The sequence below is a fragment of the Amphibalanus amphitrite genome, unplaced genomic scaffold, assembly GCF_019059575.1.
Source record: "Amphibalanus amphitrite isolate SeventyFive unplaced genomic scaffold, NRLGWU_Aamphi_draft 000001F_arrow, whole genome shotgun sequence".
NCBI classification, from domain to species: Eukaryota; Metazoa; Arthropoda; class Thecostraca; order Balanomorpha; family Balanidae; genus Amphibalanus; species Amphibalanus amphitrite.
The window spans coordinates 589,658-615,173 of record NW_024881499.1 but is presented as its reverse complement, the minus strand read 5'-3'; the positions used below and the strand labels follow the sequence as shown (position 1 = coordinate 615,173).

Sequence of the window (25,516 nt, the reverse complement as noted above, 5' to 3'; positions counted from 1 at the left end):
TAAAGATGCATTCCTGATCCCATATGCCTTTTAACCACAAATTAAATCAATTGGAGAAACAAGAGTAGTGGAATAAAACATGGAAGCATAAACGTTGATTTATGACCATATTTGGGTATCAATTCAGCCCCACTGTCACTATGCTGTCAATCCTTTGAAAATAGGTGGCTCATTCAGGCAGTAGATAACCTGATGCTGCAGGCTCCAGCATACTATTGAAGCAATCCACTGACCACAATGTCTGATATAGCTCTGATCATAATTTAGGATAACTTACAGGGTGTAATAGAATCATGGAAGGTAGTAAATTGATTTTCTGGTATCAGAAAGTGAAAATATTGATTCCAAAACCAAAATTTTGATTCCACACTCAGCTGGCTAAGTATGATTATTTTGTGCTTGGTTACCTAATGCTCCTAATCACTTGGATTATTTTGTGAAGACTTCAAGTTCAAAACAACCCAGGATAAGGATGTCCTACTTGGTGTAATCTCCCAGAGGCAAGAGAGTTGCAACATACCTATTGATATTTTTATTATGTAGAATTAAGAATTTATCCAAATTGATTCCATGCTAATAATATATTCAATTCAATCAGCATAACTTTGTGGCTGGCATTTGGTGCTAAGGATGGTGGGTTACATCCACAAAGCTGGTTAGGTAGGTATTTCAATTTGTTCTTAGCACCTACCAAAAATGGAAAACTTGTGATTTGTTGCTTGAGTAGATGTCTCCTCACATTAAGTATATAAGACATACCAACCTGAAGTGTTATAGCAATTCTCATTTTAGTGCTTAATAAGAAGGCACACTTTTGCACATCTTACTCTTACGGTCCCGCTCTCCGCTGACAGGCGGCGCCCCGGCCGCTCTCTGCTGAGCCCCGGCCGCTGTTCGCTGAGCCCCGGCCGCTGTTCGCTGAGCCCCGGCCGCTGTTCGCTGAGCCCCGGCCGCCATGGCGCTGCTGCTCGGCGCCGAGGAGAAGCCGGCGGATGTGGCCGGCGCGGCCCAGCCGGCGCCGCAGCTCTGCCACACGCTGGAGGACCGCGAGCTGGGACTGGGACGGCCCCGGCGCCGGCCGCCGCCCCACCGCCGCCTGCTCGACGCCCACGAGGACAAACTGGTCACCCAGCCGCTCATGGAGCAGGTCAGCGCCGGCCGCCGGCCGCTTCGGGCCGGACGGGCTGGGTCGGGTCGGGTCGGGTCGGTAATAACAAGTGTGCTTTGTGAAATTTATTCTTCATTCGATAAATACTTTTCATTTCTGGTAATTGCAGACCATAGTAATGGGCGGTGGCAAAGAAAAGGTTGGGCAACTGACGAGTACGCAGCATAAGCTCATGTCTGATGTCGCTGCCCTGTCCTATGATGGTGCCCTAGCCATGGCCCTGACCTGTACCCCTGTCAGTGACGCTGACCTGCGCCCCTGGCGCGCCCCCAGCCGTGCCGTATCCCGGGCAGCGCCAAGTCGACATTTCTGATGGCGTTCAGTGGTGACGGGTGAGTACACGGCCGACCGAGTCGGGCAGCGCAAACTCCGGCACACGCGGCACTGAGCACACACCGGCACACGCGGTATTCACATACCTTCCACACAGTGGAGCGTGGCTTGGTCGCGACGGTTATACTACTGAGATGATATTGTGTAGAAGCCTGGCAGCAGACTGTTCTTGCCACTTTTTACCTCTTAAAAACTGTTCAAAAATACTTAAAAGTGAAAAGTCGCTGTATCGGCGGGCCTGCGGTCGCTGCGCAGGCCGGTGCTGGTTGGAGCCAGGGCCGCGGTGGGCCGTCGTCCTCAGTCCAGTTCCGTGTCGGCTGCCGTTGACCAGTGCCGTGTGGCCCGCAGGAGTCGGATCGCCTCCACACACGGCGACCACAATATCTACGTGACGGAGGTGTCTAGCGGCGCGCTGCTCAACACGCTGCGCGGCCACCCGCGCAGCCCCTGGTGCGTGGCCTTCCACCCGACCAACAGCCAGCTGATCGCCTCCGGCTGCCTGGGCGGCCAGGTGCGCGTCTGGGACCTGCACGTGAGTTACACACTACACAGGGACCTGCACGTGAGTCAAGCCGGGGGCCGTTGATTCTTTGTTGCGTCTCTCTCTCTCTCTCTCTCTCTCTCTCTCTCTCTCTCTCTCTCTCTCTCTCTCTCTCTCTCTCTCTCTCTCTCTCTCTCTCTCTCTCTCTCTCTCTCTCTCTCTCTCTCTCTCTCTCTCTCTCTCTCTCTCTCTCTCTCTCTCTCTCTCTCTCTCTCTCTCTCTCTCTCTCTCTCTCTCTCTCTCTCTCTCTCTCTCTCTCTCTCTCTCTCTCTCTCTCTCTCTCTCTCTCTCTCTCTCTCTCTCTCTCTCTCTCTCTCTCTCTCTCTCTCTCTCTCTCTCTCTCTCTCTCTCTCTCTCTCTCTCTCTCTCTCTCTCTCTCTCTCTCTCTCTCTCTCTCTCTCTCTCTCTCTCTCTCTCTCTCTCTCTCTCTCTCTCTCTCTCTCTCTCTCTCTCTCTCTCTCTCTCTCTCTCTCTCTCTCTCTCTCTCTCTCTCTCTCTCTCTCTCTCTCTCTCTCTCTCTCTCTCTCTCTCTCTCTCTCTCTCTCTCTCTCTCTCTCTCTCTCTCTCTCTCTCTCTCTCTCTCTCTCTCTCTCTCTCTCTCTCTCTCTCTCTCTCTCTCTCTCTCTCTCTCTCTCTCTCTCTCTCTCTCTCTCTCTCTCTCTCTCTCTCTCTCTCTCTCTCTCTCTCTCTCTCTCTCTCTCTCTCTCTCTCCATCCCCCTTTCTCTCTCGTTATCGATTGTCGCTCTCGCCTCTCTGTGTCTCTCTGACGCTCTGTCCGTCTCTCTGACGCTCCGTCTGTGTCTCTCTGACGCTCTGTGTGTCTCTCTGACGCTCCGTCTGTCTCTCTGACGCTCTGTCTGTGTGTCTCTGACGCTCTGTCTGTCTCTCTGACGCTCTGTGTGTCTCTCTGACGCTCTGTCTGTCTCTCTGACGCTCTGTCTGTCTCTCTGACGCTCTGTCGGTGTGTCTGACGCTCTGTCTGTCTCTGACGCTCCGTCTGTCTCTCTAACATTCTGTCTATCTCTCTGACGCTCTTTCTGTCTCTCTGACGCTCCGTCTGTGTCTCTGACGCTCCGTCTGTCTCTGACGCTCCGTCTGTGTCTCTCTGACGCTCCGTCTGTGTGTCTCTCTGTCTGCGTGTCTCTCTGACGCTCTGTCTGTTTGTCTCTGTCTGCGTGTCTCTCTGACGCTCTGTCTGTTTGTCTGTCTGTGTGTCTCTCTGACGCTCTCTGTGTCACTCTGACGCTCCGGCTGTGTCTCTGTCTCTGTGTCTCTCTGACGCTTCCTCTGTGTGTCTCTCTGTCTGTGTGTCTCTCTGTCGCTCTGTCGGTGTCTCTGCCTGTGTCTCTCTGACGCTCCGTCTGTGTCTCTCTGACACTCCGTCTGTGTCTGTCTGTCTCTCTGACGCTCTGTCGGTGGGCGTCCCAGGGCGGCAGCGAGCGGTGGCAGACGGACGCCACGCACGTGATCGCCTCGCTGGCGTTCCACCCGACCGATCACGTTCTGGTGATCGCCACCGGTAACCGTCTCTACTTCTGGAACTGGCAGAACGAGGAGCCGTTCGTGCACTGCAGCACCCTGCGCGCCAGAGAGCGGCTCCGGTGAGCGCCGCGGCAGCGGCGGGGAGAGGACCGGGAGGGGAGGGGAGAGGACCGGGAGGGCAGGGGGGAGGACCGGGAGGGTCGGGGAGGACCGGGGGGGATGGGGGAGGACCGGGGACAGCAGTGCGCCGCTCCGCTACGGCCTGGAGTAATAGGGATTACTGAAAACAGCTCTGCCAGCAGTCTGCAGAGCACTGTAGAGAAATGGATCCTCAGTCTCAGGCAATGGAATGAAACTAAAGAGTGAGGAGGGATGGATGTTGGGGCAATCACGGCAGGTTTGATTTGTGATAGCGTGCTGTGAACGCAGGGTTGATGTGGCTCGCTGGGGGGACTCTTTGGCGATGCTCCCTCGGCATTTTCTGGCTGTCTGTGACCCATGTCCGCGCCCGGTGCTCAGGTACGTCAAGTTCGATCCGCTCGGCTACAAGCTGATCACGGCGATTTCGAACGTGGCGCCGCCGTGGCAGGACTCGCAGGAGCCGGTGCTGCGCGCGCGGCCGGCGGCGCCGGCGCCGGCCGCCGACTCTCCGCCGCCGGCGCCGGCCGGCTCCGGTCCGCCGGCGGCGGCGGCGGCGGATCCGGCCGGCGGCCACCGGCTGCTCGAGTCGGCGCACCGGTCTCTGACGCTGCGCTACGCTCAGCTGCACGCCCAGTTTCTCTCCCTGCGCCACCAGCGCTCCCTGGAGAGGTCGCTCCGACAGGTGGGTCCCTGTCAGACCGGCCGCACCGCGCTCCGTGCCAGCGCACACCGTTTATTGTCCCATTTTGTTTTTGTTTTATATGTTGCTCAATTGTAGTTTGCTGTTTCAAGTAACCATCGAACTGTTTTCATAAGCACCGTTTTTCTGGTGTATTTGTGTTGCGCTCGTTATTCCTTTCTGTCCGGCAATAACGCTATTGTTGTTACGAGCGAGCGAGCGCAGCGAGCGCAGCGAGCGCAGCGAAGTCTTTTCAATATAACGGAAAATCTCAGTATGAGCGGCCCGGCCCGGCCCGGCCTGTAACGCTTTTGAGAGGTTTATATCTCAGTAACCGCTGGACCGATTGGCCTGCGTTCTTCTTTGCTGGGTAGCCCCATCCCTTCTACCCCGTAATTGACTACTTTTGATACATCTCAGTGACCGTCGTGGCACGTGGCACGTTAAAATTCAAGGGTGTTCAAGCTGTTTTGCAAAAGTAGTGATTTTGAGAGGCACATATCTTAGCAGCCGCTTAGGCGATTTTCTTGCGGTAACTTTTATAGGGTAGCTGCATCCCTTCTACCAAAGGTCGGATACTCTTCATCTATGTGAGTGACCCCCACTGCACGTGCCAAATGCAATAAGACGAGGTGCCAAATTTGTTCCCATTTTAATAACTCGATAATTACTGGAGCGATTTCACTGAAACTTGACATACAGGTAGGCACCCACCAGACAATGCATTCCCGTGTGTTGCGGTGAGGGTGCTACTGCAAGTGCGTACGTGCAGGGGGCGCTTCCAGATCTCGAGAACGGCTGGGCCGATTGCGCTCAAATTTGGTACACCGTTGGGGACCAGTTAGTAGGGTGCCGTGCAAAAGTCAGTTTGGACCCCGTTTGCACGTGCGCACGTGCAGAATGCCGCTTCCAGGGTGAGACTAAATGCTTACTTCGAAATCTAAGCTGTGTTGCGGCATTGGCGGTTATGTGCGGCGTGTATGCCGCATGATTAGTAAGCGGCGACCACTAAATTAAAGACTTAAACGCTCCAACCTGTTTTCAATGAATAACACTGCATACCTACCAAAAATGCCAATCACTCTCGTCATAAGATCTTTAGATTTAAATAACTAAGTTATCTGCATCATCATTTTGAACCAAATTAATGCCTTCAACTTAGTAGGTACTCACTCATTCCTTCCTTCGTTGGCTCCAAACAGTCTTTCGATTGTCTGGAAATCGTATGCCAAATCCCGCACCTGTATACGACTGGTGCATATAAAGGCCGATGTAAGAATTTCAATAGGCTCTCGCATGCGATTTCCTGGCTACCCAAAAAGTCTGTTTCAGTCATGCTATCAAAACATGGTATGTCAGCCCTGTCACCAGCTTATGACTGCTCTACTTGTAGTGCCCCTGACCGTCACCGACTCCCTTCCCTCCTTAAAAGCCTAGTTTCCCACCATCATCTCTACTAGATTTAGGTGATGCTCCGACAAATTCACAAACAAGACCGAACTTGTTGAATGATGTTGAGGGTTTCTTTGAAAATGAGCCCCATTATTATTATCGCACATATATTCTTTATCGCACATATCGCACATATATTCTTTTCCATTTCTTTTGTCTATTATACAATGAGCCAAAGGCTATTACTTGCTTATCTTTTAATAAGACCGAACTTGCTCGGAGTTCGGACTGTGAGTTAACCCTCGCCCTTTAGGGGGGGGGGGGGGGTCAAACGGACTCCCCTCGGTTTTTTTTTGCGAATAACTCGCGTAAAAAGCGGCTGATCACGACGTAACGTTTAGTACCCTCGCGTTGATCAATTTTACACCTACCCTGAAAATTTCATGACCCTGACGCAAATAACCTTTGACCTGTGACCTACTTTTCGAGACCATGTTTGGCCGGAACCGCGATTCAGCGTATGTCGGCTCGCATTAGCAGCGCGTTTGCAGTCTTTTCGTGGTTTCAAGCGTTCAAACATGTGATATGATGTTGCCCCCATGCATTAGGGTGGGTGTCAAGGTCACCTGAAGGTCAGGTCAGGTCATTGACCTTTGGTGACCTCGGTTCACTTTTTCGAGTTTGACATGTTTCTAGGCCAGTTTTTTCGATCTGAATTCGAATTTAGCAACCACATGAACGTTTACAAAGTAGTTTTGGTACCTTCGTAACATATACGAGGCTATCAGAGGCGGTTGACACCTACTACAAATACCCGGCAGGACCTCTACTGGTTGACCTGACCTGACCTGACCCGACCTGGCCTAAATGAGTGAAGACATCATCTGTGATCAAAACTAGCGTGATATTCGTGATCAGCACCCCGGAAAACCCCGTAGCAGCCACACTACGACGTTCTAACAGGTCCCAATTTTCCGCCTTTTGGGTCATTGACCTGACCTGGAAGGTCAACCGATGACCTAGGACCTTAAAATTGGGTATCATCGGCTTCCTCTCGTCACGGGCAACACGCTCGTTTTTTCCGCGAAGCTCTAGCTTGATCAGGAGCGAAACGGCAAGGGGTTATACCTTATACGTTGGCGGCTGGAAAAACACCAATACGGGCGAGGGTCAAGTTGAAAGTATTAATTTGGTTCAAAACGATGATGTAGATAAGTTAGTTATTTAAATCTAAATATCCTATGACGAGAGCGATGGACATTTTTGGTATGCAGTGTTATCCATTGAAAACAGGCCAAAGCTATTGAGTTTTTAATTTAGTGGTCGCCGCTTACCTACTAATCATGCGGCATACACGCCGCACATAACCGCCAATGCTGCAACGCAGCTTAGATTTCGAAGTAAGCATTTAGTCTCACCCCCGCTTCCAGATCTCAGGAACGGCTGGGCCGATTGCGTTCAAATTTGGCACACCGCTAGCTACCGGTTAGAAGGGTGCTTTGCACAAGCCTGTTGGAAGTGCCTTCTCGCCCTTCCGCACGTGCAGGGCTCACTATCTCGCTCGCTCGTTCTTCGCCCAAAAGGCGTTTTACTGGTAAATATATCGACTGTGCTGTCATGATAATGTCGCTACTGTTGATATTGGTTCACCTACCCAATCGTCACCGCCCTGTGCCGCTGCCTCCGACTCCCCAGGCGGACGACGTACTGCGACTGCTGCCGCCTCCCCCGCCCCCGCCGCCGCCGCCGCCGCCGCCGCCGCCACTGCTGGAGCCGGCCGCCCACGAGGGTCTGGAGCTGGCGCGCCAGTACGCGCGCGCCGTGAGCGCGGCCGCGGCGCCGCCCACGGACGTGATCGCCAGCCTGGAGGCTGACTCGCGCGACATGCTGAGCTGGGCGCACGGCGTCATGGACTCGCTGAGTGACCTGATGGCCGACATCGGCCCAGAGTCCGGCGCCGCCGGCCGGCCGGCCGCGGTGAGGCGGGCGCGGCGCCGACCGCGGGGGGGGGGGACGGATGGCAGGGCAGGGAAGGAGGGCAGGGCAGGGGCGAACGGCGGGGCAGGGACGGAGGGCAGGGCGGCGCCGACCGCGGGGGGGGGACGGCAGGGCAGGGACGGAGGGCAGGGCGGCGTCGACCGCGGAGGGGGGGGGGAGGCGGCAGGGCGGCGCCGACCGCGGGGGGGGGGGGGCTGGGCAGGGCAGGGATGGAAGGACGGCAGGACAGGGACGGAGGGCAGGGCCTTGGTGGACCGAGAGCAGCTAGTCAGGGACTGAGGGCGGGGACGGACGGACGGCAGCTGGGCGGGGATGGAGGGCAGGGCAGGGATGGAGGGCAGGGCAGGGATGGAGGGCGGGGCAGGGATGGAGGGCGGGGCAGGGACGGAGGGCAGGGCAGGGACGGAGGGCGGGGACGGACGGACGGCAGCTGGGCAGGGACGGAGGGCGGGGCAGGGATGGAGGGCAGGGAGGGCAGGCCTTGGTGGACCGGGAGCTGGTGAGGGACAGAGGGCCGCTCCGCTGACATGCGGCCGTGCAAAGGCAAAGACTATTGTGCTGGGTCACCCAACCTCTGACCCAACATGACTTGGGCCCAGTTCATATAGAGATCCTTTGCTGCTAAGTGACACTTATTGGAAAGGGTGATCCGACAGATGGGATCTTATAGCCACCCTTACGCACTTGCACCAACGCTCCCAAAGTGTCCCTTTGATAAGTGACACTATGGCAAAGTTACACTTGCCGACTGGCTTTTCTATATGAACTGGACCCTGACCCGACATAGTAGTTTTTACCTTTGCACGGCAGCGTGGGGCGGGCGACATCGGCGACGTAGTATACAGTGGGGGTACCTGATATGTGTCCCATGACTTGCTTTATTGAATTCAGTTCCGATGCTATGCCATTCTTTTCGGACCACCCGAAGCGCTGCGTTGCGGTGTGGCTGCACCGCCCGCCCGGCGCCGCAGTACCGCTGTACCGCCCGGTCCGTGACCCGCCTGGCCCGCCCGGCGGCGCGGTGTGCCGCAGTACCGCTGTCCCGCTCGGTCCGTGACGCGCCTGGCCCGCCCGGCAGGCCGCCGAGCCGGTGCCGCCGCCCGGCTCCGGCCACCCGCTGGAGGGCCCGGTGCGCCGACAGCCGGTGCCGGCCGCCGCCGGACGCCTGGGCGACGAGTTCCGCTCGCGACTGGACGCCATCACCACACACGTGGCCAACATGCACCGCGCCACCAGACGGTCAGTGCCCCCGCCGGACGCGGCGGACCGCCACTGGCGGGCGCGCCCACAGACCGGCCGCACGGCGGGAACGGCAGCTGCACCCAGTCTGCAGCAAAACTCGACAGTGTTGTGTGACTTGTTTCAGACCGATCACCATGGCAAACATTGGTGCGGTTTTACATATGCTTGCTATGGGATGGAGTTGCGCTGTAAGGAGTGCCCACTGTGATCTGTAATATTGATTGGTTGATTGGCGTTGCACAGACTAGCTGTGGGCGGGTTTGGGTGGTGCCTCTATCCCCTGCGTGACGGCGCGTCCCGCCGGCAGGTCACGCGTGGAGGCCGGCCGCCAGCAGGCCAGCTACGTGGCGCAGCTGCAGAACATCCGCGACATGCTGAGCGCCCTCCAGGAGCAGATCCGGGCGCTCTACTCGTCCCTGAACCGGCTGCCCGAGGCCGGCGGCGCCACGCCGCCCTGGGAACCGCCGGCGGCCGGCGGCGGCGGCAGCGGCGGCGGTGGCGGCAGTGGGGTGCGGCGCAGCGCCGCCTCGGCGGCGGCCACCCGGCGCGCCGTGCTGCGCCGGGGCGCGCGCCTCCGCACGCGGCTCTCGTCCCGGCCGTACCGCGGCGGCTCGTCGGACGGCGACCCGGCCGACGGCACGGCGCCGGCCGACCCGCCGCCGCCGGCCGAGCCGGACCAGACGGCCGAGCTGAGCTCGGACGGCGCCAGCCGCACACGCCCGCTGCCCGCACACTTTTGCGTGCGCCGCCGCGACCCGCAGCACGTGCGCTCGGCGCACCGGACCAGCCGGGCGCACTCGAGCCTGCGCTGCGCCCACTACCGGCTGCAGCACTCGCTGGCGCGCTGCGATCAGCTGACGCGGCAGACGCAGCACCAGGTGCTGGCTGCCGAGCGGCAGATCCGCCAGATCCTGCGCCGGGCCGCCGGCTCGGAGCCGCTCTCTGCCGAGCAGCTGCGCCGCCGCGGCCGGCAGCCGCCCGCCGCCGCCGGTGCCGGCCCGCCGCCCAGCTGTCGGCAGTGCGGCGGGCTGCCGCGGCCGGCCGGACAGCGGCCGGAGCCGGCCGACAACGCCGAGCGGCCGCCGGCGGACCGGGCCGGACCTGCAGCGGACCGGGCCGGGTCGGCAGCGGACCGGGCTGGGCCGGCAGCGGACCGGCCCGCGCGGGCTGGGCGAGTCCGCTGGGCTGATCTGGCCGGGCCAGCCGCTGACCGGGCCGGGCCAGCCGCTGACCGGGCCGGGCCGGCGGCTGATCGGCCCGAGTCGGCCGCGGACCGGGCCGGGCTGACGGAGCGGCCCGGACTGACGGAGCGGCCCGGGCCGGCCGCTGAGCGTCTCGGCTGGGCGGTCGCCGGCGCCATGGAGGAGGACGACATGGAGACCCCGAGTCGGCTGCACCGGCTGTCACTGGAGGGCCCGCGGCCGGCGCCTCGGCCGGTGCCGCCGCCCGAGCCCCGCTTCTCCTGGACGCCGCCCTCCGGCAGAGCGTGAGTCAGATCGCGGGACTGATTTGACCTATGTCACTCAGAGTACTGTTATTCAGAGTACTGCTCCTTGGCTCAGTTTATAGACACTTCTGCTGCCCGTTGGATCCATACTGTCCACTTACAGTATGCATACTGTCCACAGACCACTATCCTGGTCTGTGAGCTGTGACTGACTGCCCCCCCCCTCTGTCCATTGTCCGAGCTGTGACTGACTCCCCCCCTCTGTCCATTTCCGAGCTGTGACTGACTGCCCCCCCCCCCGTCCACTGTCTGTGAGCTGTGACTGACTGCCCCCCCCCCCTGTCGACCGTCCGAGCTGTGACTGACTGTCCCCCCCCCCCCCTGTCCATTGTCCAAGCTGTGACTGACTGCCCCCTCTCCCCGCGCGTGCGCGCAGGCCCGACGAGCGGCGGCCGCTGGGCCCGATGGGCTCTGAGGAGCGCGCCCTCTGGCTGCGGCGCTCGCCGGCCACGGAGGCGGAGCGCTCCCGACTGCTGGCCAGCCTGCGGCGACAGGCGGGCCGCGAGGGCGGCGGCGGCCGGCCGGCCTCGCCGCCGGCACCGGCCGCCGGCGACAGGTCCGTCTCCAGCATGCGCTCCATCCTGGGCGCCTGGGAGCGGCTGCGCCGGCAGAGCGCGCGCGAGCCGGCGGCCGACGCAGCGGACACGCGGCCGGCGGCCGACGCAGCGGACACGCGGCCGGCGGCCGGGCGCGGCGCGCCGCCACCGCACTGGGGCGAGACGGAGCCGCGGCCGGCCGGCGACTCGCCGTGGTCGGCGGGCGTCTCCGACGACTGGCTGGAGGCGCTGGCGCCCGACCACGAGCTGCTCGGCTTCCGCCGCAACCGGAACCGCATGCTGCTGGCCGACTTCCTGGAGTGGCGTCGGCGCACGCGGCGCCAGTCGGTGGGGCCGGGCGGCGGCGGCCGGCGACAGGAGGCGGCGCCCGACGGCGGCCGGCTGGGCATGCTGCTGGACGCCGCCCGCCACCTGGAGCAGCACGACCCGGAGCCGGAGCAGGAGACGGCGGCCGCCGGCTCGCCGCCGCCGCAGCCAGCCCGGCCGGCGGCGCTGCGCTCAGACGCCGACCCGCTGCTCTCGGCCGGCTTCTACCCGCTGGACGAGCCGGAGCCGCCGCCCGAGACGGCGCCCGTGCCGCCCGGCCGCCAGCTGCCGCGTATTGAGGTGACACCGGCCGGCGCGCCGACGGTGGTGGCGGCGCCGCCCGACTCTCAGCCGGCGCGCCGCGGCCCCGGCCGGGCCGCCTCCACCTGGGCCAGCATGGTGGGCGCCGGGTGGGCGGGCCGCGCGGCCGGTAGTGGCGCGCCGCCGCCAGCCGCCGCCCACAGCGCCGAGCGCGCCGAGCCGGCCGGCGGTGCGGGCCGGCGCGGCCGGCGGCCCGCCCGCGCCGGCCCGCCGCCGGCGCCCTACCGCTTCCGTCCGTACACGGGACTGAGCACGTGGAACCCGACGTCAGCCAACCTGGGCGTGGCCGGCGGCGCGGAGGTGTTTGGGTGAGTTGTGGAGAAGGAGGGGAGGTGTTTTATTGAGTAGTAGAGGGGGAGATGTTTGGGTGAGTGGTTGGGCTGGAGGTGTTTGGGTGAGTGGTTGGGGTGGAGGTGTTTGGGTGAGTCGTGGAGAAGGAGGGGAGCTGTTTTAATGAGTAGTAGAGGGGGAGATGTTTTGGTGAGTGGTTGGGGTGGAGGTGTTTGGGTGAGTGGTTGGGGAGGTGTTTGGGTGAGTGGTTGGGGTCGAGGTGTTTGGGTGAGTGGTTGGGGGTGAGATGTTTTGGTGAGTGGTTGGGCTGGAGGTGTTTGGGTGAGTGGTTGGGGAGGTGTTTGGGTGAGTGGTTGGGGTGGAGGTGTTTGGGTGAGTGTGAGGCTGGGCGGCGGGAGGGTGTGACTGTCTGCGGGGATGTTAGCTGACGGGTCCTGATGCGCTGTACGTGACCGCTGATGACCGTGTTTAGCACTGACCCGACAGCTCATGTAGTGATGTGACTGGCGTTTGCCTCATTCAGTGCCGGTCGGGTCTGAGTTTCGGCACTGGGGATCGGACGCCCCCCCCCCCCCCCGCCAACCCTATAAGCGCCGTGACTCCCTCCTGCCTCCGATGACCTCTCGTTCTTCCAGTGACCGGTTCCCCACCCCGGCTGACCTGCACTGTGACCTCTCCCCCACGCCAGTTGACCTGTGCGGTGACGTCTGTGCTGTGACCTCCCCCGCCCCCTCTGACCTCTGACCCGTGCCTTACCGGCGGCAGGCCGATGCTGGTGGCCGACCAGCCGTCGGTGGACGCGCTCGGCGGCTACGACGGCCTGATGCAGGCGTGCATCGGCGGCTACCAGGGCCACGTCAGCCACCGGCTGCAGGCCTGGGACTTTTCCGCCCAGCAGATTCCCGACATGACTGACGGTGAGCGCGCCGGGCCGCGGAACGGCCGCAGGGTGCCCGCCGCCTCCGATAATGACAGACTCCCAGCGCCGGGCCGCCGAACGGCCGCAGGGTGCCCGCCTCGGGAGTCCGGACCACACATTCCCAGCGCCGGGGAGTCCAGTACCCGCCGCGGCTGACGCAGCATCCCCAGCTGCGCTGAGCAGCTCATTGCCATAGGGCCTCACAGCTAAAACTTACCCGACTCCAACGGACTGCGTATGCATATTCGAGTACCTTCATAATGCTACTTTCATAATGCGCCGTCATCAGCGCGTCTGGTGCACCACGAGTGCCGAGTACGGTCATCACGTCTGTAGAGTGGTGTCGTAGCCCTGACCAAGTGTCCGCGCGCCTTACAGAGACCCGAAACCTGATCTGCACCCGGTGCAAAGTGCACAACGACGCCACCGTGGACATATCGCAGGACGGTCGGCGGCTGGCCGCCATCGTACCCGAGTCGCACCCCTCCACGGCCGTCTGTGAGTCGCAGGGGCCGTGTGTGGGTGACGGGCCGTCTGTGGGTGGGACAGGGGCCGTCTGTGAGTGACAGGACAGGGGCCGTCTGTGGGTGACAGGGGCCGTCTGTGGGTGGGACAGTGTCCGTCTGTGGGTGACGGGCCGTCTGTGGGTGACAGGACAGGGGCCAGCTGTGGGTGACAGAACAGGGGCCGTCTGTGGGTGACAGGACAGGGGCCGTCTGTGGGTGACAGGGGCCGTCTGTGGCTGGGACAGGGGCCGTCTGCAGTGGGTGACAGGACAGGGGCCGTCTGTGGGTGACAGGACAGGGGCCGTCTGTGGGTGACAGGGGCCGTCTGTGGCTGGGACAGGGGCCGTCTGCAGTGGGTGACAGGACAGGGGCCGTCTGTGGGTGACAGGGGCCGTCTGTGGGTGACAGGACGGGGGCCAGCTGTGGGTGGGACAGGGGTCGTCTGTGAGTGACAGGACAGGGGCCGTCTGTGGGTGACAGGGGCCGTCTGTGGGTGGGACAGTGTCCGTCTGTGTGTGACAGGGGCCGTCTGTGGGTGGGACAGGGGCCGTCTGTGGGTGGGAAAGGGGCCGCCTGTGGGTGGGAAAGGGGCCGTCTGTGGGTGACAGGGGCCGTCTGTGGGTGGGACATGGGCCGTCTGTGGGTGGGGCAGTGTCCGTCTGTGGGTGACGGGCCGTCTGTGGGTGACAGGACAGGGGCCGTCTGTGGGTGACAGGGGCCGTCTGTGGGTGACAGGACAGGGGCCGTCTGTGGGTGACAGGGGCCGTCTGAGTGACAGGACAGGGGCCGTCTGTGGGTGACTGGACAGGGGCCGTCTGTGGGTGACAGGACAGGGACCGTCTGTGGGTGGGACAGGGGCCGTCTGTGGGTGACAGGACAGGGGCCGTCTGTGGGTGACAGGGGCCGTCTGTGGCTGGGACAGGGGCCGTCTGCAGTGGGTGACAGGACAGGGGCCGTCTGTGGGTGACAGGGGCCGTCTGTGGGTGACAGGACGGGGGCCAGCTGTGGGTGGGACAGGGGCCGTCTGTGAGTGACAGGACAGGGGCCGTCTGTGGGTGACAGGGGCCGTCTGTGGGTGGGACAGTGTCCGTCTGTGGGTGACGGGCCGTCTGTGGGTGACAGGACAGGGGCCGTCTGTGGGTGACAGGACAGGGGCCGTCTGTGGGTGACAGGGACCGTCTGTGGGTGACAGGGGCCGTCTGTGGGTGACAGGACAGGGGCCGTCTGTGGGTGGGACAGGGGCCAGCTGTGGGTGACAGAACAGGGGCCGTCTGTGGGTGACAGGGGCCGTCTGAGTGACAGGACAGGGGCCGTCTGTGGGTGACTGGACAGGGGCCGTCTGTGGGTGACAGGACAGGGACCGTCTGTGGGTGGGACAGGGGCCGTCTGTGGGTGACAGGACAGGGGCCGTCTGTGGGTGACAGGGGCCGCCTGTGGGTGGGACAGTGTCCGTCTGTGTGTGACAGGGGCCGTCTGTGGGTGGGACAGTGTCCGTCTGTGGGTGACGGGCCGTCTGTGGGTGACAGGACAGGGGCCGTCTGTGGTGACAGGGGCCGTCTGTGGGTGACAGGGACCGTCTGTGGGTGACAGGGGCCGTCTGTGGGTGACAGGACAGGGGCCGTCTGTGGGTGGGACAGGGGCCAGCTGTGGGTGACAGAACAGGGGCCGTCTGTGGGTGACAGGACGGGGACCGTCTGAGGGTGACAGGACAGGGGCCGTCTGTGGGTGACAGGGGCCGTCTGTGGGTGGGACATGGGCCGTCTGTGGGTGGGACAGGGGCCGTCTGTGGGTGACTGGACAGGAGCCGGCTGTGGGTGACAGGGGCCGTCTGTGGGTGGGACAGGGGCCGTCTGTGGTGACAGGGGCCGTCTGTGGGTGACAGGGGCCGTCTGTGGGTGGGACAGGGGCCGTCTGTGGGTGGGACAGGGGCCGTCTGTGGGTGACTGGACAGGAGCCGGCTGTGGGTGACAGGGTCCGTCTGTGGGTGGGACAGGGGCCGTCTGTGGGTGGGACAGGGGCCGTCTGTGGGTGGGACAGGGGCCGTCTGTGGGTGACTGGACAGGAGCCGGCTGTGGGTGACAGGGTCCGTCTGTGGGTGACAGAACAGGGGCCGTCTGTGGGTGACAGGACGGGGACCGTCTGAGGGTGACAGGGGCCGTCTGTGGGTGACAGGGGCCGTCTGTGGGTGACAGGGGCCGCCTGTGGGTGGGAAAGGGGCCGCCTGTGGGTGGGAAAGGGGCCGTCTGTGGGTGACAGGGGCCGTTTGTGGGTGGGACAGGGGCCGTCTGTGAGTCGCAGGGGCCGTCTGTGGGTGACAGGACAGGGGCCGTCTGTGGGTGACAGGGGCCGTCTGTGGGTGGGACAGGGGCCGTCTGTGGGTGGGACAGGGGCCGTCTGTGGGTGGGACAGGGGCCGTCTGTGGGTGACTGGACAGGAGCCGGCTGTGGGTGACAGGGGCCGTCTGTGGGTGACAGGACGGGGACCGTCTGAGGGTGACAGGGGCCGTCTGTGGTGACAGGGGCCGTCTGTGGGTGACAGGACAGGGGCCAGCTGTGGGTGACAGAACAGGGGCCGTCTGTGGGTGACAGGACGGGGACCGTCTGAGGGTGACAGGACAGGGGCCGTCTGTGGGTGACGGGCCGTCTGTGGGTGGGACAGGGGCCGTCTGTGGGTGACAGGGGCCGTCTGTGGCTGGGACAGGGGCCGTCTGTGGGTGACAGGACAGGGGCCGTCTGTGGGTGACAGGACAGGGTCCGTCTGTGGGTGGGACAGGGGCCGTCTGTGGGTGACAGGACAGGGTCCGTCTGTGGGTGACTGGGGCTGTCTGTGGGTGACTGGGTAGGGGCCGGTAGGGGAGACTCGGGAGCTATGGGCCGGTTTTGTGAAAACTGAAAAGGCAATTTTCTTCCAGTGGGCAGTGGCTAGACCCGGTTTTTCACTCTTGCAAGAAAGCTTCAAATTGTCTATCGAGTCTTAATTTGCATGCTTTAAACTTTGTTAGCGATGGCCTGACATCATAAAACGAGCCTGGTTCAAAGTTATCGCGAATTTTCTGTATGTACCGTATTTTACTCGAAGAGGGCAAAAAGGCTATATCACCGCTCAATGCCAGTGTTCTAAAATTGGATTCTGGTTGGGTGTGACGATGATGAAAAAAAATCTAGGATGAGAAAAAAAAAACAAGTGAAAACCTATATCATTTTCACAAAAAAAGGCGTAACGCTACGCTGGCTGATACTAAAAGAACATGCCATTCCTGACCACCAAAACTAACCGAAAATTACGATGCAAATAGGCAAGGACTAGGGCAGAACTATTACTTTAACATTTGATCGCTTAGTGTTTCTAAACCCGTCCCATTTTTATCCCAACATTTGTGGTTGATTGAAACTAAGGAATTTAATAATCACCCTCCTACAGCAAAGAATGAATAAGTCAACCAGTGATATTTCATATTCCTTTCCTCACAAGTCAAAATACACGAGTGACCGTCCAGTGGTGGCCATCCTTCTCCTAGCCTTCAATCTATGCCTTCCTTTCCGTTTCAGATGCAGACAGCAGATACCGTAGTCAATGCCGAAGGAGACTGTGGAAGATTTTGGAAATGACGTGGGTTGTATAACAGAATGGCTGCTACCAGTTTACGCTTTCAAATGTGTAAAAATACGCAACTTTTCTTCAAAAGTGCGATGGCCCATACCTCCCGGGTCTCCCCTGCTATGTGTGACTGGACAGGGGCCAGTACTGTGGGTGACAGTGACGGGCGTCTGCCGCGTCGCCAGGCGTGTACAGCCTGGAGTGCCACCAGCTGGGGCTGCTGATGTACCGCGTCTCGCTGGGCACCAACACCATCTCCGTGAGCCTGTCGCCGCGCGGCCGGCACCTGGTGGTGGGCCTGGCCGCCCGGCGGATGGTGGCGCTGCCCGCCGACAGCCAGGTCAGTCCCACCTCCCCCTGCCCGCCGACAGCCAGGTCAGTCCGACCCTCCGGCCCTGCCCGCCGACAGCCAGATCAGTCCGACCTCCCCCTGCCCGCCGACAGCCAGGTCAGTCCGACCTCCCCCTCCTCTCCCGGCGCTGCCCGCCGACAGCCAGGTCAGTCCGACCTCCCCCTGCCCGCCGACAGCCAGGTCAGTCCGACCTCCCCCTGCCCGCCGACAGCCAGGTCAGTCCGACCTACCCCCCCCCCCCTCCGGCCCTGCCCGCCGACAGCCAGGTCAGTCCGACCTCCCCCCCTCCTCCCCGGGCGCTGCCCGCCGACAGCCAGATCAGTCCGACCTCCCCCCCCCCGGTCCTGCCCGCCGACAGCCAGGTCAGTCCGACCTCCCCCTGCCCGCAGACAGCCAGGTCAGTCCGACCTCCCCCTGCCCGCCGACAGCCAGGTCAGTCCGACCGCCCCCTGCCCGCCGACAGCCAGGTCAGTCCCCGGCCCTCCCCCTGCCCGCCGACAGCCAGGTCAGTCCGACCTCCCCCTCCTCTCCCGGCGCTGCCCGCCGACAGCCAGGTCAGTCCGACCTCCCCCTGCCCGCCGACAGCCAGGTCAGTCCGACCTCCCCCTGCCCGCCGACAGCCAGGTCAGTCCGACCTACCCCCCCCCCCTCCGGCCCTGCCCGCCGACAGCCAGGTCAGTCCGACCTCCCCCCCCCCTCCTCCCCGGGCGCTGCCCGCCGACAGCCAGGTCAGTCCGACCTCCCCCCCCCCCCCCGGTCCTGCCCGCCGACAGCCAGGTCAGTCCGACCTCCCCCTGCCCGCAGACAGCCAGGTCAGTCCGACCTCCCCCTGCCCGCAGACAGCCAGGTCAGTCCGACCTCCCCCTGCCCGCCGACAGCCAGGTCAGTCCGACCGCCCCCTGCCCGCCGACAGCCAGGTCAGTCCGACCTCCTCCCGGCCCTGACCGCCGACAGCCAGGTCAGTCCGACCTCCCCCTGCCCGCCGACAGCCAGGTCAGTCCGACCTCCTCCCGGCCCTCCCCGGGCGCTGCCTGCCGACAGCCAGGTCAGTCCGACCTCCCCCTGCCCGCCGACAGCCAGGTCAGTCCGACCTCCCCCTGCCCGCCGACAGCCAGGTCAGTCCGACCTCCCCCTGCCCGCCGACAGCCAGGTCAGTCCGACCTTTCCCTCCCCCTCCTCCCCCCGGCCCTGCCCGCAGACAGCCAGGTCAGTCCGACCTCACCCCCCCCCCCTCCCCGGCCCTGCCTGTAGCCAGACAGGTCAGTCCCCGGCCCTCCCCCTGCCCGCAGACAGCCAGGTCAGTCCGACCTCCCCCTCCTCCCCCGGCCCTGCCTGTAGCCAGACAGGTCAGTCCGACCTCCCCCTCCCCCTCCTCGCCTCCCCCGGCCCTGCCTGCAGACAGCCAGGTCAGTCCCCGGCCCTCCCCCTGCCCGCCGACAGCCAGGTCAGTCCGACCTCCCCCTGCCCGCCGACAGCCAGGTCAGTCCCACCTCCCCCTGCCCGCCGACAGCCAGGTCAGTCCCCCCCCCCTCGGCCCTGCCTGCAGACAGCCAGGTCAGTCCCCGGCCCTCCCCCTGCCCGCCGACAGACAGGTCAGTCAGATCCTCCCCCGTAGCCGCCGAGCTCCTGGCGAAGCCTGCGTGGGAGCGTGCTTGCTGTAGTGCTTGCTGGTTTTTGGCAGCGTGCGGCTAATATCGCAGGGCGCCGTCTCTGAGTTGGCTGCAGTGTGGACATGCGGCTGTGGACGGGCGCGTCTCTCTGAGTTGGCTGCAGTGTGGACGTGCTGTGTGGCCGTGCGGCTGTGTGGCCGTGCCGCTGTGTGGCTGTGTGGTCTGTGACCGCTGCGCCCGTGTCTGCCGGACAGGTGATGGCCCAGATATACCGGCTGGACGAGACCACCTCACAGCTGGTGCTCACCAAAGACCTGCTGCTCAACAGCGGCGAGATGCCCAGGTAGGCGCGTCCCCCGACCGGGGCGTCCCCGTCTCCAGCGCCCCCCCCCCCTCCCCCCACCGGCGCTGGAGTCGCCGGGTGTGTCGAGCTTTGAACAACGTCTACTGCTGACCAATTTGTACAGTCGTTTTTAACCAAAACAAAAATGATTTTGACTACAGCTAGGATGGACCGTTGATGTCATTTATTGTTCACTGGGCCGTTTGAGTGATGGTCCATAAGACACTCCAGTAATAAATAGTGGATAGGTAATTTCATGCCTGACCCGATTTCAGGGTTGTGAAAAACCCAGGGTTTCTGGTATTTTGCCCATGGGTAGTGGGAACCCAGGGTTTTTGAGGGTTTTTGCTGGGTTTTTGCTGGGTTTGTGTTATATAGCAGGCAAGACAAGGGTTCACAGACAATCTTATTACTTGAAAGGGTACTCATCAACCTTTACGTCTTACGGTAAATACTAAGGGTGAATATTTAATTTAATTGCCTCATGATGGCAAGAGCCACTTATAAGCCCATAGCGGGCTTGTTCAGAAGCCGTTTATCCCGGCACCGCCTGGGCTAAGTTCCCTATCCGCGACAGCCGGTTGGGAGGGGAGGGGGGGTCGGATACGACCCCTCTGTTATCTCGAGAACCATTGGTCGTATCGAGCCCCACCAGGCGGCGTTTGAAAGCTCTTTGCGAGATCTTCCCTAAGCATTCTTAAGATTGATGTCAGAATTCGGTTCAGGATCAGGTCAAGGGTCAAATTCTGGGGCATCTGCATGACGCGGCTTATGAACGGCGGAATCCGTAGCTTCTGCCCGAATTTAAGCCGAAGTGATTTCAAAAGTGTTGGGAAGATACCCTGAGAGCATGAAGTGCCATACTAAGCACGGGTCAAGGTCACGTTGAGACGACAATCGACAAGAGTTGCTATGCCTCTTGAAGGATAGATGTTTGCGCTTAGTTTGATCGTAGTGGTTATTCTGCATCCTAGTCTTAACTGTAGAAGCATTGATCCAGGTAATTTTTGCTCATCTCAACCCTGCCCGATTTGGATTCCCATTTTTATTACGGGTCTGTTCGTGTTAACCGATTCAACCGGAGTAGGTGCCGCCACCCCCTCGACTTCGTACTGACCCTGTCTGGCATTTCCCGCCCGGGTCTTTTGTGTCTCGTGGCCCCGTCTATTGGCATCCGGTCTGTGGTCTCCTTGTGTGGAAACTCACCCCGGACTGTCTGTGGTCCCCGTGTGGTGTCCCGACGTGTGTCCCGTGTGTTCCTGTCCCGCCCCGTGGTCCCGCCCCGTGGTCCCCGGTCTGTGGTCCCCGTGTGGGCCCCGTGTGTTCCTGCCCCGCCCCGTGGTCCCGCCCCGTGGTCCCCGGTCTGTGGTCCCGCCCGTTGACCGGCCCCGTGGGACCACCCCAGTCTGTTGTGCCCTGGCTGTGGCCCCGTCCCGGTCCGCGGTCCCGCCCGGTGACTGGCCCCGGTCTGTGGTCTCCCGGTCTGTGGTCCAGCCCCTGGTCTGTGGTCCCCTGGTCTGTTTGTGCCCCGGTCTGTGGTCCAGCCCCCGGTCTGTGGTCCAGCCCCCGGTCTGTGGTCCCGCCCCCGGTCTGTGGTGTCCCGGTCTGTTTGTGCCCCGGTCTGTGGACCCGCCCAGTGACCGTCCGTCCCGCCCTCTGCGCCAGTCGGTACGTGTCCATCAACTGCATCCGCTGGCTGCCCGTGCCCGGCACCGGCCTCATCTTCGGCACCAACCGCGGCAAGCTCGTCATGCTCAAGTAGCGGGGCGGGGCGGAGAGGGCGGCTGACGGTCCGTGTGTGCACCGGGGCCGGGTCGGGCCGCCGGGGCCGGGATACTGTCCTGGTGTCGCCGGCAGCGCGCCGGCCGGTCCCGACTGAGCCGGCCGCAGTGGCGGCGGTGGTGGCTCAGTGTCGGCCGCAGCTGAGGGTCGCAGTGGCTGCAGCTGAGGGCCGCTGCTGAGGGCCGCAGCTGAGGGCCGCAGTGGCCGCAGCTGAGGGCCGCGTGCCGCCGGGAGTCCGGCCGCGGCGGTACACCAGTACCGGTGTGGACGGGCCGCCGTTTAGTAGCTGATTGACTGGGCTGTGATGGCGCGCCAGCCGCCGTAGTGACTGCTCTCCCAGTCGGACAGAGGAGCGTGCAGCCGACTGACCGGCCGCCGGCGGCCGGGCTCCGGACGAGCCCGGCCGCCGGCGAGCCGTTTTATGTCATCGGACCAGTGCGGGGCCAGAGCGTGTAACCTCTCCTGTGGTCTGATTTGTATCAACAATACACTGCACCCATATCGCTGAAAAGCCTTTGAAGCAGAGAAGACAGTCTGCCGAGTGTCCGGTAAGGACAACACTATTCGACCTTTTGGACAACACTACTTGACCTTTTGGACAACACTATTTGACCTTTGGGAGAACACTATTCGACCTTTTGCACAACACTATTCGATCTTTTGGACAATACCTTCGACCGCCACCCGTTCGGGCAACACTATTCGACCGACACCAGTCGAATTCCAGTGTGCGATTTTATCGGCCGATTCCGATATGGTGATTCAGGTGACCTCGTGTTGATGGATTGACCCGCGCCCCGCTGGGGGGGGGGGGCAGAATCTGACCCCTCCCGTTTTTCGCCAATAACTTCTAAACGCGTTACGCCAACGACGTCAAACTTCCAGTACCTTATCATACATCGATTTGACACGTTCCCTCAAAATTTGAGGGAAATTCGTCGGAAATTGTTGAGAAAATGGCGTTTTAGTGACGTCATGTTCGCCATTTTTGCCTCAAAAACGGTAAAATTTCAAACGCCGCTAACATCTTCATTTTTAAAGGAATCAAGACGTAACAAAAAAGGTTATACGTGATTTTACTTTGTCTATCAAATGGCTATCTCGGTTTTTTGAAAATTTTGGATTTTGGCCCAATTTTTTTCCTCAAAAAACTGACTTTTGGGAAAAAAATTATAAAATCGACTTCAAAATTTGACCTTTTGACCTGAAAGTGGCCTGACGTAAGCTTGATTCAGCTCAAAATGACCTCAAATGACATAAACGACATCAAATTCGAAATCTATGGCCTAAATGGACCATAAAACATGCGTCACGTGACCGATGCATAATAATAGATTTCCGTGACCTGTGATGACCTGACCCTGGCCTGAAAACCAAAGTACAACTTTGGCACCCTCAGGGTATCTAAAGCATCTGTTCACGAGTGTGTAAACCAAGAATGAGCCTGATCTGACTTCTAAGCCGGCGGCCAGAGCCCAAAATGTGAACAAACCAAACATATTATCAGGTAAGTGGTAGAGTTAATAACCCGCGCCCCGTAGGGGGGGGGGGGAGCGAAACGGCCCCTCCCTGTCCTTTTCCGTCGATATCTCCTAAACGGCTGAAGATATCGCCACCAAACTTTCAGACCCCTCCGGGCATCAATTTTACACATTGTGACAAAAAAAAAAAAAATCCAGAGGCTATGATAGGTCGGCCACAAATGACGTCAGAAGGACGTCATGTTCTGTCATTTTCGACCGAAAAAAGACCTTCGCGAGAAGACCTGTCAGGCCTACAGCCTTGAAGATACAGAAAAATGATCAAGACTGAAGACATAAAAGGTGTAGAATTGACAGGGCTACAAAACTGCTATCTCGGATTTTTGAGATTTTTGAGTTTTGACCCCCAAAAGTAAAAAAAAAACATTTTTTTGGATATATTAGCCGAAAAATCAAAAAAGTTTTTTGAGTTTAAAAAAACGGAATATATGTGATAGTACCTACCGTCTTCTATCTACATACCAAATTTCATATCGATACCTCGTTTTTTTGCCAAGTTATATCGAAAAAACTGTTCAAAAATGATGACGTCAAACTTTCAAACTCAATTTTTGGCGATTCTAGACCTCGTAGAGCAGAACAAAGACCACCATTAGACTCCCCGTGACGAGCTGCATCGAATCAATACCCATTTTATGCAAAAATATCAACTTTGAAATTTGACCTAATTTGACCTGACCTTGACCTGACCTTCACCAAAATGTGACCCAGGCTGGCCCCAAAGGCTGCCTAGCCCACATAATCGCATTTGTCATGTAAAATGGACCATAAAACATGTATCACAGCACACTTCATATTGTGACCCCCAGTGACCTGACCTCTGTGACCTGACCTGGTATCAGTGACCTCAGATAGCAAAGTACCTATGTGTTTGACGAACAATGTGCCATCGATGGTTTTCAATAAATTACCAATTTTCTCGTTGTCACAACACATTTCTTGAAATGCCTGTGAACGGTGAAAATCCGACCTTTGACCTGACCTGTGACGTCATAGGTTTGACCTAGGTCAATGAAATTCGGTCACAAGGTAGTTCCCCGGTGGGGCTATCGAACACCGTTTGAATTTTGAAAATCGGCCGGTAAGTTTTCGAGATCTTAGGGGGGGGGGGCGAAACGGCCCCTCCCCTGCGGGTGGTAGGGTCCGCCGATAGCCCTACGGGGCGCGGGTTAATCATTAGATGTATTCATTTCAGACCAAGATCGTGCTACAAAATAGTTAGATTTAGGATGGCGTCACTGTTTCACTTCAAGGACAGTATCCCGAAAGGTTCTCGCTCTGGCATTGTTTATCAGTTTCGTTGTTCCTCGTGCGAGGAATCGTACATAGGCTCTACTTAGTTATGTAGGTACGCCTTCATACCAGAGTCTGTGAGCACAAAGGAATATCTGACCGTACAGGTAACTTACTGACGTCACCTAAACATTCATCCATTCGTGACCACAGTCTCCAATGTGACACACCCTTCACATGGAAAACTTAGCGATTTTGGACAGTGAACAGCAACATCTTAGAATTTTGGAATCAATTTACATCCATTGATATCGACCAAAAATCAACGGGAGTAGCTCAGCTCACCCACTGTAGGTACGTCGTACCTACAGTGATCCTATCTATACTCTGTTCCGTTTCAAGTTTGCAGCCGAAGTGCCCTGCTGAAAGCAGTGCGTGATTTCTGTATATACAGCTCTTACATTTTGAGGTGCAAATTCTTGAGCGGAGGAGCGATCTGCCGAAGAAACTCCGACTGCTCCGACTGCAAGCTTGATATGGAACAGACTATAGTAACCTGCAAACTGTGCTTTGTTTACGACTGAACGGTGTCTTCGAACCACGAGTGTTTTACCAAATATGGCTCGAACTTTTCAACAACTGTGATTTTATCGAAGTGTGTCATGCCAACTCATTTGAACCGCCTTGTCATGTAACATGTTTTTGTTTTTACTTCACTGAAGATGATTGTTCTAACAATTGAAACCGGTCTGAAATGAATACATCTAATGACAAACCAAACATCGATAATTTTTACTTTGACCTGACCTGTCACGTCATCGGTGACCTCGAGGTCAATGAAAATAGGTTTCGCTCGACAGATTTTCCGGGGCTATCAGACGCCGTTTGAATTTTGACGATCGGCCCAGTAGTTTCGGAGTTAGGAGGAGGAGCTACGAAGAGCCTCCCCCCCCCCCCCCAGTAGAGCGCGTTACGCAAATCCCAGTGGGGTGGGGGTTAACCCTCGCATGTGTAGGGGGGGGTCGGATGGACCCCCCCCATGGTTTTTCGCGAAAAACTCGCGTAAAAAGCGGCCGATCGCGACGAAACTTTCAGTACCCTCGCATTGATCAATTTTACACCGACCCTGAAAATTTCATGACCCTGACCCAAATGACCTTTGACCTGTGACCTCTTTTCCGAGACCATGTTTGGCCGGAATCGCGATTCCGCGTATGTCGGCTCGCATTAGCCGCGCGTTTGCAAGCTTTTCGTGGTTTCAAACGTTCAAACATGTGCTTTGATGTTACTCCCATGCATTAGGGTGGGTGTCAAGGTCACCTCAAGGTCAGGTCAGGTCATTGACCTTTGGTGACCTCGGGTGACCTCGGTTCACTTTTTCGAGTTTTACATGTTTCTAGGCTAGTTTTTGGAGCTGAATTCGAATTTAGCAACCATTTGAACATTTACGAAGCAGTTTTGGTGCCTTCGTAACATGTTACGAAGCTGTCAGAGGCGGTTGACACGTACTACGAATACCCGTCACGACGCCTACTGGTTGACCTGACCTGACCTGACCCGACCTGGTCTAAATGCTTAAAGACATCATCTGTGATCAAAACTAACATGATATTCGTGATCAGCACCCCGAAAAACCCCTTAGCAGCCACACTTTACGACTTTCTAATAGGTCCC

The 25,516-nt window shown here is 59.7% G+C and overlaps 2 protein-coding genes across 2 annotated transcripts; both read left to right on the top strand.

Moving 5' to 3' along the window:
• The first annotated feature begins 837 nt into the window (after nucleotides 1-837).
• Nucleotides 838-11,651, top strand: LOC122391166 (activating molecule in BECN1-regulated autophagy protein 1-like). The gene is made up of 13 exons (XM_043384870.1): nucleotides 838-1,147; nucleotides 1,442-1,500; nucleotides 1,850-2,033; nucleotides 3,472-3,644; nucleotides 4,045-4,218; nucleotides 4,349-4,358; nucleotides 7,433-7,714; nucleotides 8,814-8,974; nucleotides 9,285-9,988; nucleotides 10,202-10,463; nucleotides 10,861-10,978; nucleotides 11,204-11,478; nucleotides 11,633-11,651. The coding sequence occupies exons 1-13, from the start codon at nucleotides 956-958 to the stop codon at nucleotides 11,649-11,651; spliced, it is 2,613 nt and encodes an 870-aa protein (XP_043240805.1). The 5' UTR covers nucleotides 838-955.
• A 193-nt stretch (nucleotides 11,652-11,844) lies between these two features.
• LOC122381760 (activating molecule in BECN1-regulated autophagy protein 1-like) lies at nucleotides 11,845-21,574 on the top strand. The gene is made up of 6 exons (XM_043366395.1): nucleotides 11,845-11,976; nucleotides 12,725-12,876; nucleotides 13,257-13,376; nucleotides 17,167-17,321; nucleotides 19,198-19,286; nucleotides 20,952-21,574. Exons 2-6 carry the CDS (start codon nucleotides 12,729-12,731, stop codon nucleotides 21,046-21,048), a joined length of 609 nt encoding a protein of 202 aa, XP_043222330.1. The 5' UTR covers nucleotides 11,845-11,976; nucleotides 12,725-12,728; the 3' UTR covers nucleotides 21,049-21,574.
• Nucleotides 21,575-25,516: the final 3,942 nt, after the last annotated feature.

What these genes read in the sequence shown, in the direction of transcription:
- LOC122391166 (XM_043384870.1), top strand. Translation starts at nt 956, where the DNA reads ATGGCGCTGCTGCTCGGCGCCGAGGAGAAGCCGGCGGATGTGGCCGGC. An exon ending in ATGGCGTTCAGTGGTGACGG is followed by an intron (nt 1,501 to 1,849) that starts GTGAGTACACGG and finishes TGTGGCCCGCAG; the next exon opens with GAGTCGGATCGCCTCCACAC. An exon ending in TGCGCGTCTGGGACCTGCAC is followed by an intron (nt 2,034 to 3,471) that starts GTGAGTTACACA and finishes TGGGCGTCCCAG; the next exon opens with GGCGGCAGCGAGCGGTGGCA.
- LOC122381760 (XM_043366395.1), top strand. Translation starts at nt 12,729, where the DNA reads ATGCTGGTGGCCGACCAGCCGTCGGTGGACGCGCTCGGCGGCTACGAC. An exon ending in GCACCCCTCCACGGCCGTCT is followed by an intron (nt 13,377 to 17,166) that starts GTGAGTCGCAGG and finishes CCGCGTCGCCAG; the next exon opens with GCGTGTACAGCCTGGAGTGC. An exon ending in AACAGCGGCGAGATGCCCAG is followed by an intron (nt 19,287 to 20,951) that starts GTAGGCGCGTCC and finishes CCTCTGCGCCAG; the next exon opens with TCGGTACGTGTCCATCAACT.